Consider the following 15,734-nt stretch of genomic DNA (forward strand, 5'->3'; position numbering starts at 1 on the left):
GTAGAGTCCAACAGCTACCAGCTGTTGGCTGAAGTCTTCAGTCTTCACCTCTGTTAAGCACTAACTCCACTGGTCATCATTTCTACCATACCTATGAAATAACACCAACAATCCCAAATTCAATGGCAAAAATACAGCAAAATCTGCAGATAGACTTACCTAAAATGAACACCTTCGTCTTGTCTCCTAAATACCGTATATAAAGTAATTTCTGGGTACAGAATCTGATATTTGTAAGTTCAAAATGAGGCTTTCTTTGCCACAGGCCATGCCCTCCTGACTCAGCCTTGGGGACAGGGTCTACCAAGGCCTATGCTCACCCACTGAAATCAAGCCTCTGAATTATACCTGTCAGCCAGCCAGAGCCATAATGAGACTGGCACACATTTCAAAGAAATCCAGTGTATGGCTCCCAAGGCGTGGTGTCACAGAGGACATGCTCCCAGTCAAAGAACCAGTAGGAGACCCGGGAAGTGACTGGCAATCACCAGTGGCGGAGTCAAGACTTAGTCTTGGTCTGTGCAAACGAGCTGCTGAGCTTGAGCGTTGAGGTGTAGAAGAACCCGATCTTTGTTCCACGACATCATCTTGAAAATACAGAGAAATGATTTAAAACAACTTCTTGAGCTCGCAAGAGGCTAAAATTCCCTTCTACTCTTTCGTTTTACTCCTGGCTTAGCTTTTAAGATGGTGGACAATTCACCTAACAAAAGCTAGTTTGAAGAATAGACTGAGGTAAACTTCTGCTCTTATTTTATACCTCCTCTTCCCACTTTTCATCATCACCCTCCTCCTCCTCATTTCCATGAAATGGAAGCTGCTTCTACAAGCGGCCTCCTATACAATCTCCAGACTTCTCAGACCATGTGTCAATAAGGTAAAGGTTCCCCTCGCACATATGTGCTAGTCATTTCCGACTCTAGGAGGTGGTGTTCATCTCCATTTCAAAGCCGAAGAGCCAGCTCTGTCCGAAGATGTCTCCGTGGTCATGTGGCCAGCATGACTAAACGCCAAAGGCACACGGAACACTGTTACTTTCCACCAAAGGTGGTCCCTATTTTTCTACTTGCATTTTTTACGTGCTTTCGAACTGCTAGGTTGGCAGAAGCTGGGTCAAGTAACGGGAGCTCACCCCGTTAAGTGGCGCTAGGGATTCAAACTGCCGACTTTCGATCGACAAGCTCAGCATCTTAGCCTTTCAGCCACCGCGTCCCTTATGTGTCAATAGTCTCATGTAATTCCCCATTCCTCTCCACAAGTCCTAGACTTCTGATGCCTTCTTGGGAGAAGAAGAAGGAGCTGTTCTGCCATAACTTCTATTCTACAAGAGTAACACGAGAAGACTGTGTTTTAACTGTATTGCTACACTTATTTCTTTCAAGTCACGCTTTTCTTCAAACATTTCACCATAATCATGCCGCTTTTATGCTCTTCGCTATTCTAGATTTTTACCAAACCCTTTCCCTTCCCTTTATCTTAAATGGCTTGTAGCTGTCTTCAAAACTACTGACGGCTATCTCAACTTCAGTCCCATTGGTCTCAAGCAAAATGTTACATGTCCAAGAATAAAATCTTACATGCATATTCCATGAAGTTCAGAAAGTGTCACTATGAGATAAATCCGTGTCTTTCAAACTAGGCAGCTTTAAGAAGTGTGGATTTTAATTCCCAGAATTCACCAGCCAGAATGCTGGGTTGCCCAGTTGCCAAGTTTGAAAAATACTGAGATAACTAATTTAAGACTGTGATTTTGCTAAGACCTTTAATTTATAAATAGTACTGAAATTGGACTGAATTTTTAACAAATTTTGATCACTAGTTTACAAACCTGGGAAAGCAGTGTGTCAATCTTTTATGAAACAATTTTATGAACAAACTGCATGCATATACATTTCTTTAATTCCTTTTAGCATCTCGAATTTAGACTTTCCACCCAGAGGTGGGTTTCAGCAGGTTCTGACCAGTTCTGGAGAACCGGTAGTGGAAATTTTGAGTAGTTCGGAGAACCGGTAAATACCACCTCTGACTGGCCCCGCCCGCATCTATTCTCTGCCTCCCGAGTCCCAGCTGATCGGGAGGAAATGGGGATTTTGCAGTAACCTTCCCCTGGATTGGTGAGGGAATGGAGATTTTACGGTATCCTTCCCATGCCATGCCTACCAAGCCACGCCCACCAAGCCATGCCACGCCGACCAAGCCACGCTTACAGAACTGGTAGTAAAATTTTTTGAATCCCACCACTGATCCCATTGCATCCAAGAAAGGGAGGGGGAGAAATACGCACAATCTCTGACCTCTGAGTTTTTCGCTGTGCCCTCAAGACCCTGCTCTTCCGACAGGCAGGGCTATCTTTGTAAAGGAGTTTTAAATTCGGAGTTTTAAATTTTTGGGTTTTTAACAAATCTTGGCCGTAAATGTAATAATTTTAATAATTTTTAAATTTAATTGGGATTTGTATTGTGTTTTTTACTTGGCTGTGCATCGCCCCGAGTCCTTCGGGGGAGGGGCGGTATAGAAATAAAATTATCTATCTATTATCTATCTATCTATCTATCTATCTATCTATCTATCTATCTATCATCTATCTACCTATGAAGAGGTAAAAAGAAAACCAAGGAATTTGGAGATAATGGTTTTTGGAGATAATGAACTAAAAGTGATACTAATGATATGGTTTCAACATGTAGAAATAAGAATAATGGAATCATCTGGGTGGGGGTGGGGAGGAAATTCATCGCTTTTGGAGAAAATGCTATTAGGAGTTCAGAAATGGTCTGTGATCAGAAAAGGCAAGAATATTTCCTGCTGAGGGATTATTGTGAATTTTGCAAGAAGCAGAAATCTTTCTTTTTACCCATGTGTGTCATTAATCTGTCACAGTTAACACTAAGCGATGACAAATGGACTGAAGAAGTGTTGCTAAACAACAATTGTTCTGACTAGCAGAATCATAAAGTAGATATAAAGTGTGATGTGGGGGGAAAGAGAAGATGGAGCTGTTTGGGGTTTGGGTTTGGTTTTTTTTAGTCTTCCTTCAAGCTTGGGAGCATTTGTTCAGAATTTCCCACCTACCATCGATGCTTTTAAAGTCCAACAGATAACTGCGATTGTCCACCTGGTACAGCTGCAAACTCATTTTCACATAATTTCCTGTAACCGGATTCTTTCTACGCACTCGAAGGTGATAGGCATTCACCACCTAAAACAGATAATTACCATTTGAGAAAAACATAATTATGGAAAAGGAAAAAGAATGTAAATTTCATATTTCAAAAAATAATTTTGCATAAAACAAAGGAATGTAATCTCAGACGTTTATCTTCTGTAATAAATCCAGTTCAGTTCAGTGGGATATACCTTTCAGGAAACTGAAAAAAATGCATTTTAACTAGTTTAATCTCAGTATTGCAGTTTGAGAAAAAAATATGAATAGGGTTTTCCACAATTCTGCAAAAAACTATCAAATAACATTTCCTTACAGATGTTTTATAAAAGTCTCTTAAACCCGTTTAGTCTCTTAAACCCTCTTAGAACCCGCTTTTGGGTTTTTATTGCTAATATTTTCTGTTTTAGGTACTGCTAGTATATAATGAAAGTTGGTTGAGAAAGATAAATTATTTATTCTATGTGAAAATTCTCCAACCAGCTTGCTTAATTATAGTTTTGTTCATACTGGAACTTTAGCATGTTGCTACTCTGTATTGAGATAAAAGTTATCGGGAGTTGGGTGTTTTAGAAATTTGATAGAGATAAATTAGACAGACAGACAAGAGATAGAAGAGAGTGAGAGAGAGAGAGAGAAGGAGGGAGGGAGGGAGGGACAGGGAGAATCCCAAAGGTGATTTTTTTAGGAGGCAACTGGACTTCCTGGTTTTTCTTTGAAGATGTTTCGCTTTTCATCCAAGAAGCTTCTTCAGCTCTGAAAGAAAGAAAAAGAACGAAAAACAAAAAAGATCGAAAGCACATCAAGGAAGCCCTTAGAACATGTGGCTATCTCAATGGGCCTGGTGGCGCAGCTGGCTAATAGCCTGTTATTAACATTCAGCTGCCTGCAATTACTGCAAGTTCGAATCTCCCCAGGCTCAAGGTTGACTCAGCCTTCCATCCTTTCTAAGGTAGGTAAATTGAGGACCCAGTTTGTGGGGGCAATAAGCTGACTTTGTATAAAATATACAAAAGAATGAAGGCTATTGCTTAACACATTGTAAGCCGCCCTGAGTCTCTGGAGAAGGGCGGCATATAAATCAAAATTAAAAAAAAAAAGTGGGCCTTCATAAAATCACACACACACAAAAAGACCATACAGAAGCTCCTTCATAATACGTTGCAGGCATATTGGAAAAGCTCAGGAGGATCTTCAGCCAATATAACATACTGTATTGTGCACTTCAAACCCAAGAATACACTAAGACAGAAACTTGTCCACCCCAAAGATAAAATGCCCAGACACAAACTGAGCAACATCATATATGCAGTACAATGCAGTGAGACATGTACAGATCTGTACATTGGGGAAACAAAACAACCACTTCATAAGCACATAGGAGAACAAACATATCAGGACTAGATTCAGCAGTCCACCTGCATTTCAGAGACAAAGGCCACTCTTTTGAAGGCAGCAAAGTCCACATTTTGGACAGAGAGGACTGCTGGTTTGAAAGAGGGGTCAAAGAAACCATCTGTGTCAAAACTGAACAGCCCTCTCCCAACAGAGGGGGTGGGATACGACATCATCTATCTCCAGTCTACAACACAGTCATTTCAACAGTTCCAAGAAGGCTGTGACCCAGGTCACAGATAAATCTCCAGGTGACCTTAACGACTAGCTAAAAGAATGCAAAGGACCAGGTGTCTGCAAGGAGTATAAATCTTTCCATTACCCACCATCCAGTCAGAGCTGAAGAAGCTTCTTGGATGAGAAGCGAAACATCTTCAAAGAAAAACCAGAAAGTCCAGTTGCCTCCTGAAAAACCACCTTTGGGACAACCATGACCTGAATGACTGAGAATCTCCATAGACAGAAAGAGAGAATAAATAAAAAGTTAAGCTTTCCTGAACAGATTATGGATTCTAAGACTTAACTCTCTAGGAAGAAAAACTGTATACCAAAATATAAAATATTATTTGGGGGAAGTCAACGCATGCTATTAAATAATATTCTACAGGGGAGAAAGTCAGGCTGAACAGAAATGAAGAAATATACTGCTTCTGTTCGGGCTCTTTGTCCATGAGATTTTAATCAATTAGACAGTGTTTATGTTCAAGCTTTATTCCCATGTGATACATGATACATATAATTTTCAACATATAAACAGCCTGATTCTTCATCTGTGGTTTTCAATGAACATATATAAAAACTATAGAAAAGGGATTCCTTTCCATTGTGTTTATCAGGCAGTGGAACACAAGTGCTAGTCTTTACTAGCCATCTCCTCTGCAGAAGAAAATGCGATGGTTGGAAATCCGGGTCAGCTGCTAAGTGCCCAGATTGCGATCGTGTGACCTTTGAGGTGCTCCGATGGTCAGAATTTTGAGGACCGGCTGTGAGTATTACTCGTTTAATGCTGTTGCAAGTTTAAATGGTCCCAGAATGAGTGATTGTTAAATAAGGATCACATATATTTAACCATTCAGAACAAGGGATAAGCTTGGCACAGTGGCTGCAGCGGGTGTGTGAAAATGAGACGTGCCCAGCCTCTGCCGCCTGCCCTGCCCAACACCGCTAACCCCGAATGTCCCGAACACAGCCGCTGCCACCAAACAGCCCATGGCGGCAGCAGTGGGGGCTGTGAAAATGGAATGCACTTGGCCTCTGCTGCTGCCCGCCCAATCCCTGAATGGCCCAAACACTGCCATAAATAGCTCACGGAAGAGAGGTGTATGAAAATCGGACGCCTCCAGCTGTCACCACTCTGTGCTCTGCCCACCTGGCTCTCCTTCCAGCTGCCTGTGGCAAGTTTTCCCTATGGCCAATTGACCGCACTGAGTTGCCCTGCAACAACTTGGTGGTAGCGAGCTGGCCAAACTGAGCTGGCTGTGCAGAGTTACACCAGACCAGAGGTGGGCTTCACATAATTTAACAACCTATTTGCCCCAGCACCGAAATGGTCCGTGATCAGAAAAGGCTTGGGTGCAGCCTTCTGCGCATGTGCTTTGCTGGCGCATGCACTTGCATGCATGTGCGTGGCTTTAAAAACGCAGCTAAATAGGACGGCATAGCGCCAGGTGACAACTACCGGTTCGCCCGAACTGGTCCAAACTGACTGAATCCCATCCCTGCTCCAGACCCCATCATATGGATAGAAACTCACTTAACAACTATTTTGCTTCGCAATGGAAATTTTCGGCTCAATTGTGGTCATAATCTGAGGACTATTTTTATACAGGTAGTCCTCGATTTCCAACAGTTCGTTTAGTGACCGTTTGAAATTAGAATGTCACTGAAAAAAGTGACTTATGACCATTTTTCACCCTTACAACCACTGCAACATCCCCATGGTCATGTAGTCAAAATTCAGACAGTTAACGACTGACTTATATTTATGATGATTGCAGTGTCCCAGGGACACGCGATCCCTTTTTGCAAGCTTCTGACAAGCAAAGTCAATGCGGAAGCCAGATTCACTTAACAACCAAGTTACTAATTTAACAACTGCAGTGATTCAGTTAACAACTGTGTCAAGAAAGGTCATAAAATAGGGCAAAACTCATTTAACAAATGTCTCATTTAGCAACGTAAATTTTGGGCTCAATTGTAGTTGTAAGTCGACGACTACCTGTAGATCATAAAATTAATAAAAGTAGGAGAAACAGGAACCTCGAAAAAGATCTCTGTCTGATGCTGACTTTACGTGTCAGAAGATCGCAAAAACATGGCCCCAGGATATTGCAACCATCATAAATACATGCCAGTTGCCAAAGACTGAAATATTGATCACGTGATGGTGGGGATGCTGCAATGGTCGTAAGTGTGAAAAATGGTCATAAGTGTTCTGACCTAGAACACTTATGGGTACTTGCTACGCATTAGCAAGTAATGATAAGTTGCTTACTCACGAATAAACACAAACCCCTTTTCAAACAGGGTAGAAACAGTATTTTATTCACGTGGATAAACAAAAAACCAAATGTAAATTAGTCCCAGCTGACCTGGTTCTGGCCTAGAAATCCGAATTGCTTGTTGTATCCTAAAAACGAACTCCCAAACCCCTCCTATTTATTTCCCAGCAAGGAAGGGCCTGGCTATCGTCCATGTCTTTTTCTTGAGAGCCAGCTTACTGCTTTCGTTTGTTTGTTTGTTTGTTTGTTTGTTTATTTTAGTTTGTCAAACATGTACAAGATAACAGGTATAAGTATAAACATGGACATGAACATAGAAAATGAGTACAAATAAATGGGGACAGTAGGAGAGGGATGGTAGGCACACTGGTGCGCTTATGTACGCCCCCTTTACAGTCCTCTCAGGAATGGGGTGAAGTCCATGGTAGACAGTTTAAGGTTGAAGCTGTGGAGGTTTGAGGATGTAACAACAGAGTCAAGTAGAGGATTCCAGGCGTTGACCACTCTGTTGCTGAAGTCGTATTTTCTACAATCAAGTTTGGAGCAGTTTACCTTGAGTTTGTATCTATTGTTTGCCCGTGTATTATTGAGGTTGATGCTGAAGTGATTATTGACAGGTAGCAATTTGCTCTCTCTCTTTTCCTCTTTGAGAATAGGCGCATCTGGGATGGGCCCAATCTGTTCCTCCCTGTGGTGACCCAGGCCCAAGTAGGTATTATCAGACTCAATCAGTTCGAAAACAAACAGACTTTATTAGAACAGCTGAGAATTAACTCATTCTCAGCGTAGTCCAAACTAATTCAGAACAAATTCTTCATAACACAATTCTTCAGCCTTATCACCAACCTTGGTCTAATTAGGCAATCTGCCAAAGGCTTTTCTTGGCAAAAGTTCAGAAGCAGAAGATGTCGACAAGAAATAAATGCAGCAAGACAAGAAACAAATCTATCAACATTGTTTTCCGACAAAGAGCCCAAGAGCCGTTGCTGATCTTTTAAGCCTTATGAGAGGGGCCAATCATCTCTTGGCCCTACTCCCGAGTCATCCCCTTTGCCTCAGCTGCTCTTGCCTTCTGGCAGTTCTTCTCATGCGTGCACTAGGAACAGGATCTGGAGGCTCCGGAGTCCGCACATTACTTCCAGATGGCCCGGGCCCCATTTCTGCCTCCGACGCAGATCCCTCATCCAGGCCTTCCCCAACCTCCAAGACTGGCCCATGTTCTTCCTCAGCCTCCTCACTGCCCGACTCCACTGCCAGCTCCGCAGGCTGCTGGCAGACCACAACACTCCCCCTCATTCAGCTCAGGCCCCAAAGACAGTTGCCTCTCCACCTGGGGGAGGACGGAAAGCCCCGGCTCTGCCTTTGATGCTATTTCCTTATCAAAGCCTTCCAAAGGCTCCAAAGCTGGCCCACACTCTCCCTCCAGCTCCTCCTTGTCTGACTGCTGCTAGCTGTGCTGGCAGCCGACAGGCCACAAGAAGAAGTCACTTTTTTTCAGTGCCTTTGTAATGTTGAACGGTCACTGAAGAAATGGTTGTAAATCGAGGACTACCTATAATATACTATTATTTAATCTGTTTTATGAGCATTAAGCCTTAGCTGATTTTTTTTTTATTGCAAAAGTTTTACAATTACATTTTCACCCCTTTCCCCCCCCCTCAACCCACCCCAACCTTCCCAACCTCCCTAACCCTCCCCTCCCCCCAGACTTCCACGCAATATTCTCATATCAAGTAAAAAAAAACCCCTTTATATAAAACTTATATAAAACTTGAACCCCTCCCTCCCCCTTATAATTTTCTTTTTTTTTTCTTCATTACATTAACATATTTCTATCTTAATATATCATTTTCAAATAAAAGCTATTTGATACTTCCTAGTTTGGTATTTGTTCTGAACATAATCTATCCACTTTTTCCATTCCCATTCATAAATCTCTTGTGAACAGTCTTTTAGATATGCTGAAATCTTCGCCATCTCTGCAAAACTGGCCATCTTCAAAGTCCATTCCTCGATAGTGGGCAAAGCTTCATTCTTCCAGTATTTACCTATCAACAATCTTGCTGCTGTTAAGCCTTAGCTGATTTTTGACTGTAACCAATAAAACTAAATTAAACTGATACAAGCCTCCCTGTATACATTCAAATGTAGCATTCACATGCTTTCGATGAAAATGTACATAAATACATAAAATTCATGGATTACTCATCCGAAAAGCCTTGAAGAACCACAGGGCACTGCTACTCTTACCTTCCACTCAAAATCCAGATGTTTCATGGCCCGGTAAACTTCAGCCATGATATCGTAAGGCTTGCTTTGACTTCGTATTCCTAAATGCCACTTGGCTTTTTTCACAGTCGATGGTTTTGGCTTAGTGGTGTTCAATGCGTCCAAAGAGCTTTTTGCTTTGGGACTATCCGCAACGAGAGGCGGCATCCTTTCCGGATGAGGTTTCACCCCTGGGGGGATATGCATAGAGTCATCCATAAAAGAGCCACTGGGTGGGCTGGAGGCGAGGTAGAACTCACTGGCCTGATTCATGATTCTCCGGTTGTCAATGATCAGGTGATAAGCAACCGCAAGCTGGTCTTGTGGATCTCCACTGTACAAGCTGGCCATCACTTCTGACTCGGTGCATTCAAATTTCTCACACACTTCCCTCACAGCATCATCATCCATGACATTGGCGTCATACGATGGATCTTCTGGGAACAAATAACTGGGCAGATCTTGCTTGAACCATTCGTGCTCTCTAGAAGAAAATAAAAATGTTACTCCAGTTAGAACAATACCATTTGTTAAAAGTGTATTGAAATCTCTTTCAAAATCCCAAATTGTCTTCATCATGTTAAGCAAATTTTCAGGACAGTTGGAAGCAATTGGAAAGTCTTGAGATTACTCGATTCTGGGAGCCGCAGATGTGCTATTCTTGTGGCATTTTTTTCTTATTATTATCACATTAATCACCCCACATCTCTGAACCATTCTTCAGTATTCCTCACTGCCCAAACTTTCTGATATGAAAAAGTTTCTGTCTAAGGCAGGGGTATCAAACTGGACTTCTTCGAGGGCCAGATCAGCATTGTAGTTCTCTTCTGCGGGCCAGCCAGCGGGGAAAGAGGGGATGGACGCTGTCTGCAGCACCCTGCTGGCCAAAATGGGATGCGGGGACCCACATGCGGCCCCTACACATCCCGTTTTAGCCAGCAGGGTGCTGCAGGCTGTTCAGGCCAAAAATGGGGCGCGGGAGGGCCACATGCAGCTCCCCACGCCCCATTTTGGCTGCCAGAGGCACCGGGGACCAGTCCTTTGCTATTTCCAGACCGGCCCCGCAGGCCAGATTTAAGCACCCAGCGGGATGGATCCTTGAGTTTGACACCCCTGTTCAATTTAACTGAAGTATGAAAACCCAGAAATACTTCAGAATGCTGGAAAGATGCATATAAAAAAAGATATCACATTTAATCATCTTATAACTACATTAATGCAAGGTCCCTCCATCTCCCTGAGGATTTTATTGAAATGTTATCCTTTGCAAGAAGGAAATGAAAACAATTTCTTTTCCATCAAATTAAGACAGTATTTTCAAACAAACCAGTCATGGAAGAGAAAATGTTAAATGGTGATAACAATTACATATGCTTGCACATGTCCAGTTTTAATGGCCAGAGGGTTATGTCTGATTTAGGACTCGATTTGTGTGTTCTTGATAAACCTCTTGATAGATATGAAAAAATAATTGTAGAATACACTCAGCCAAGAAACTGTTGAATTCAAGGAAAAGGGGAACTTTAATTTGACCTAGAATTTATTAATATGAAAGAGATCCCGTGTATCCCCCAACAGAACATACATGCACAATCAATAGTTCAAACCACATATTGCATGAAGATTTCAGAGTTTTGGAATGTGGCACACCTGGAGATACTGAAATAAGGCTGAAACAAAGGAGAGAAATCCATGGAGTGGTATATTAGTTGTAGAGTACCATCCTATAATTAAGGCTCTTATACATATTATGTGTTTTTTTTTAGCTAAACAGTTTTGCAACTTATTAAAATGTACCTTTATTACATGCTACTTCATTTACGTTCGATTTTATTATTCAAGATTATTTTAAATCTCATTTCAGGTTTTCTAATAACTGTCTGTGGAGACTCAAAATTCAATTTATTTTAATTTAATTAACAATTTTCAGCCTACGTTTAATCAGATTGGAAATGATTGTCCAACCTCTTTCTAGTTATCAAATTACACAATAAACACATTCTTCTGACAATCCTCTTTTTTCTTACTTTAGAAAAATGTTAATCAGCAGCATGTTAGAATTTTGGCACAGGCTTACCGTATGTCTCTGATGGTTGCTCGTTTGAGTGGATCAACCTGCAGCATATGCATCAGCAGGGTTGCTATTGAACGGTTGAGGTATTCAGGAATGTAGAAGACGCCTCCCCGGATTTTTTTAAACAGGGTTGGAACATGATCATCATCAAAAGGAAGAGTCCCACAGAGGAGAGCATAAAGAATAACACCACAGCTCCAGATATCAACTTCTGGGCCAGCATACAATCTGAAGAAAAGAAAAATGTCATTAATCTATGTCTTAATGTAATATTAAATAGTTGGGAGAAGAAGAGGAAAGCAGTGCTAAATAATTGCCTTCCCTCAAAATGAAGACCAGAAATTATAGAACCCCCCTCCTCCTTCTCTTGATCAGTTTGTGTTGATACCTCTCCTTTTTTTAATCTCTCTTCAAACCTTCTCCAAGTATTCCTAATATATTCTTTGGCACTCAGGTTGTTGATACTTAGCAACGTGGTACAGAAGAATCTGTTTGGTCATGTTTTATCAGCTAAATTGAAATAAAATGTTTCTACCTATTGGTCAACTCATAGTATCTGCCACCCTCTTTTTTAGGCTGTTGTTTCTTTTTTAAAATAAAATCATGTAGCTCTAATTACCTAAATAAATTAATAACATAAACCATTTCGCTTCATTCCCCAAGCATTTCAACATGCAATCATTTCCTTCATCTTCTACCTTCCAGAGATTACTTCTGGTGCTGCATAGTTGGGTGAGCCACAGCTGGTTCTCAGGAATTCACCATCTGACATCATATTGGACAGCCCTAAAAAAAGAAAACTGTTTAGGTAGTCACCTCAGTGTGAAATCCGGCTGAATATATCCGGCTCACGCAAACAGGTAGGGCCAGTGCCAGGAGGCTCCACCCACCCGCTGGGACGTCATTATGTCCTGTTTTTGATCCTCTGCGCATGCGCAGAGGAGGCATTCATGCTCACACTCCCAAACCGGTAGCGAAGGTAAGTGCATTTCACTGCTGAGTCACCTATATAGATGAAGCCTAAAGGTAGAAGAACTCAAACTGGAAAATTATAGTTGGAATGGAATGGAACGGAACGGAACGGAACAGAATAGAATAACCAACTATAAAATAATAAGAAATGAATCCTAGAGCTATGCCACTTTTTTTCTTACAAACTAAACAGCCACCAAGCAATAAAACTGCTTGGTTATGGTTTGGTCCAAGGATGTCAGCTTCTTCTAGACATTTCCTTCATATATATAGAATCTCATTTTTCATAGACTCCTGCATCCAAATTAATCCTACCAATAATTAAATTTTGCACACAGAGACCTAGAGGAAAAAGTTCTGGATGTCCAGACAAATATCCATGGAATATTCTTATTTATCTAGCCTGAAAATGAGCATTAGTTTAAGTAACATGTTTTTATATTCTGCCATTTCTAATTGAAAGGGCAGTGAAACAGAAGAGAGGGAAAACATGGAAATTATTTATTTCAAAAGTACATTTACTGGCTTGTATTTAAAAAATCAGTTAGTTACAGTATTTTGCTCACTTAAGACTGGTGTTATGACAGAAGATCTATCACTAGAGCAGATATTTTTGTAAATATATTTTCTTCATTGTGGTAGGAAAGCAAAGGGAGCTAGGAAAACACCTGCCACCACTGATAATTCACAATGTATTTTCCAATGAGGTTACTAACAAAAGCAATTTAGGCTGTAGTGAAGTTCACATGGCTGAATATTACTCCCCATAAAATAAATAATAGAAAGGTAGTTGTTCTGGAACTGGCTCAGAATCTGCATGGAATCTAACTTCCTAATTTTGTTGTTGTTCTGTTGAAAACCTTTCAGCCATGGAGTTTCTTTACCTACAGTTTACTACCTTGGAGAAGATTAAGCCAATGTTTTCAGTTAAAAGAGCTCTTCACAGTAACACAGAAGCTTCTAACGGTGATGGAAAATAACACTGAGTTCCCTGAAAGATGTTAACATTGACACAGTCCAGGGAATGGCTCGTAGCCAATTACATTTTTGGAATGCTATTAGGGTCACATACCAAAATCAGCTATCTTGGCATTCATGTGTGCATCCAGCAGCACATTCTCTGGTTTCAGATCTCTATGAACCACCATATGCCTATGGCAGTAATCCACAGCTGACAGAATTTGCTGGAAGAGGCGCCTGGCTTCAGCTTCTTCTACCTGCAACAACAACAATAACAACAACAACAACAACAACAAAAAGCAAATAAATGCTCTAGGACACGGGTATCAAACTCGCCGTGTCACGTTGCCATCAAGTGATATTTTGCGATATTTTTCCCATTTGTGGAGCTGGGGTGGGCATGGCCTGCATGTGATGCACCCGCCCCACAGGCCGCCAGTTTGACACCCCTGCTCTAGGATTTTCTGTATGCCACTCAACAATGTAGCAATCCTCTCTTGGGTAGCCACAAGACAAATTTAGAATTACAGTACGGTTAATAGCACTAAATTAAAAAACAACAAGAGGTGATATTTTTACACAGGTTCTGAAAATTGAGGCTGTCAAACAATTAAGCGTCTCCTCATCTGGTTCTCTCTGGGTTTTCCCTATATGGCCCAGACCACATCATTTAGAGACCAGTCTAGAGGAAATACTTAATTTTGGATTAAATTTAGATTTTATTTGTCACAAAGTCTGGCCCTTTTAACTGTGTGTGTGTGTGTGTGTGTGTGTGTGTGTATACATACATATACATATATATACATATATATATACATACATACATGCAGTATATATATATATATATATATATATATATATATATATATATATATATATATATGTAAGTATGTATGTATGTATATATATATGTATGTATGTGTATATATATATATATATATGTATGTATGTGTATATATATATATATATATATATGTATATGTGTATATATATATATATATATATATATATATATATATATATATATGTATATGTATATATATATATATAGTATTTTTTATGAATCCTAGAAACTGAAGGAACAGTGAGAAATTCTCCAAATGCTGGGGGGAATGAGTTATGATCAAGCAAGAGATTTGCTGATGGGGATACTCAGGAGGAACAAGGTAGCACTTCTGCAAGGGCAGGATTTGATTACACAATTTGCAAACAACATACCATATTTTTCAGAGTACAAGACGCACCTTTTTCCCCCAAAAAAGAGGGTGAAAATCTGGGTGCGTCTTATACTCTGAATGTAGTCCCGTCCAGCCTTGTAAACAGAGATTTCAGAGGCTGAAAAAAAAACTCTGAAAGAAGCTTCAGAAAAAAAGCCTCTGAAAGGCTTTTATCTAAAATAATATGGCAAGCAACAAAAGAAGAATCAGTAAAGGTTCTAACCAAACTATGTTAACAAATCTGGAGAATGACACAATAACCAACAGATCTGAAGAGGTTAATCTACATACCAATACCAAAGAAAGGAGATTGAACAGAGTACAGATAGTCCTTCAGAATAAAAGCCTCTGAAAGAAGCTTCAGAAAAAAAGCCTTTTTTTCTGAAGCTCTGTTTCGGAGGCTTTCGGAGGCAGAAAAAAAGTTTTTTCTGAAACCGAGTTTCAGAAGTTTCAGAGGCAGAAAAAAAAAGCAAGGCACAGAGCTCACAACCAACGAACCTGTTGCTAAAATTCACCTCTGGAAACAGCTCATTGGGGGTATTCCAAGAGGACGATCCACCCACCAATGAGCTTTTTTCTTATTTTCCTCCCCAAAAACTAAGGTGTGTTTTATACTCTGGTTTGTCTTATACTCTGAAAAATACGGTAATAAGACAAAGAAGCAGATTTCTTCTCGAAGTATTGCAGAGTGTTTACAGTGGAAAAGATGAGTTAGAAACGGTACCCCAGAAGTAGCAAATGTCACATGGAAGATAGTCACCAGAGGCCTTTCCCTTTTATTTTTGTGTGCAACTATATTTTATACTGTTTTTATGTAATTTTATGTAACTTGAAAATCTTTTATTTCATTATAATCTAAAGGAATGTAATGAATTTTTGATACTGGTCTGTGATTGTAATAAAACTGATTGCTGAACTGACAAGTCCAGTCATTCCCAAACCTCATGCCCACTAGCTCAAGTGAGCTGGGATGAAAGATATAATAAAACACATCTGGAGGCAAACTAGACCAAGGTTTTAAAACTGTGATGATCAAAGATCGATGTATTACTACATAATCGTCTCCAAGAATTTTCCAAAGATCTATAGACATTCATAAATGATCTTGCACATTTTTGTGCCTACTCCTTATCCGACACCTAACATAAGGCACAGCCAGTAAATGCAGCTAAGTGTTTTTACAT

General features: G+C 40.4%; 1 protein-coding gene across 1 annotated transcript in view; it reads right to left on the minus strand.

Annotated features, from left to right (window-relative positions):
- Positions 1–210: 210 nt before the first annotated feature.
- Positions 211–15,734, minus strand: part of PRKAA2 (protein kinase AMP-activated catalytic subunit alpha 2) — a 29,608-nt gene continuing 14,084 nt past the window's right edge. Inside the window, exons 4-9 of the mRNA XM_070939515.1 lie at positions 13,446–13,590; positions 12,100–12,187; positions 11,405–11,629; positions 9,310–9,811; positions 3,073–3,199; positions 211–587 (exon numbers count right to left, since the gene is read on the minus strand). Coding sequence (XP_070795616.1) covers positions 352–587; positions 3,073–3,199; positions 9,310–9,811; positions 11,405–11,629; positions 12,100–12,187; positions 13,446–13,590 — 1,323 coding nt within the window. The 3' untranslated portion in view covers positions 211–351. The remainder of the gene's footprint in view (positions 588–3,072; positions 3,200–9,309; positions 9,812–11,404; positions 11,630–12,099; positions 12,188–13,445; positions 13,591–15,734) is intronic.

This window comes from Pituophis catenifer, unplaced genomic scaffold (assembly GCF_029215685.1).
Source record: "Pituophis catenifer annectens isolate HBS135680 unplaced genomic scaffold, rPitCat1.0.hap2 SCAF_3, whole genome shotgun sequence".
In the NCBI taxonomy this organism is placed as follows: domain Eukaryota; kingdom Metazoa; phylum Chordata; class Lepidosauria; order Squamata; family Colubridae; genus Pituophis; species Pituophis catenifer.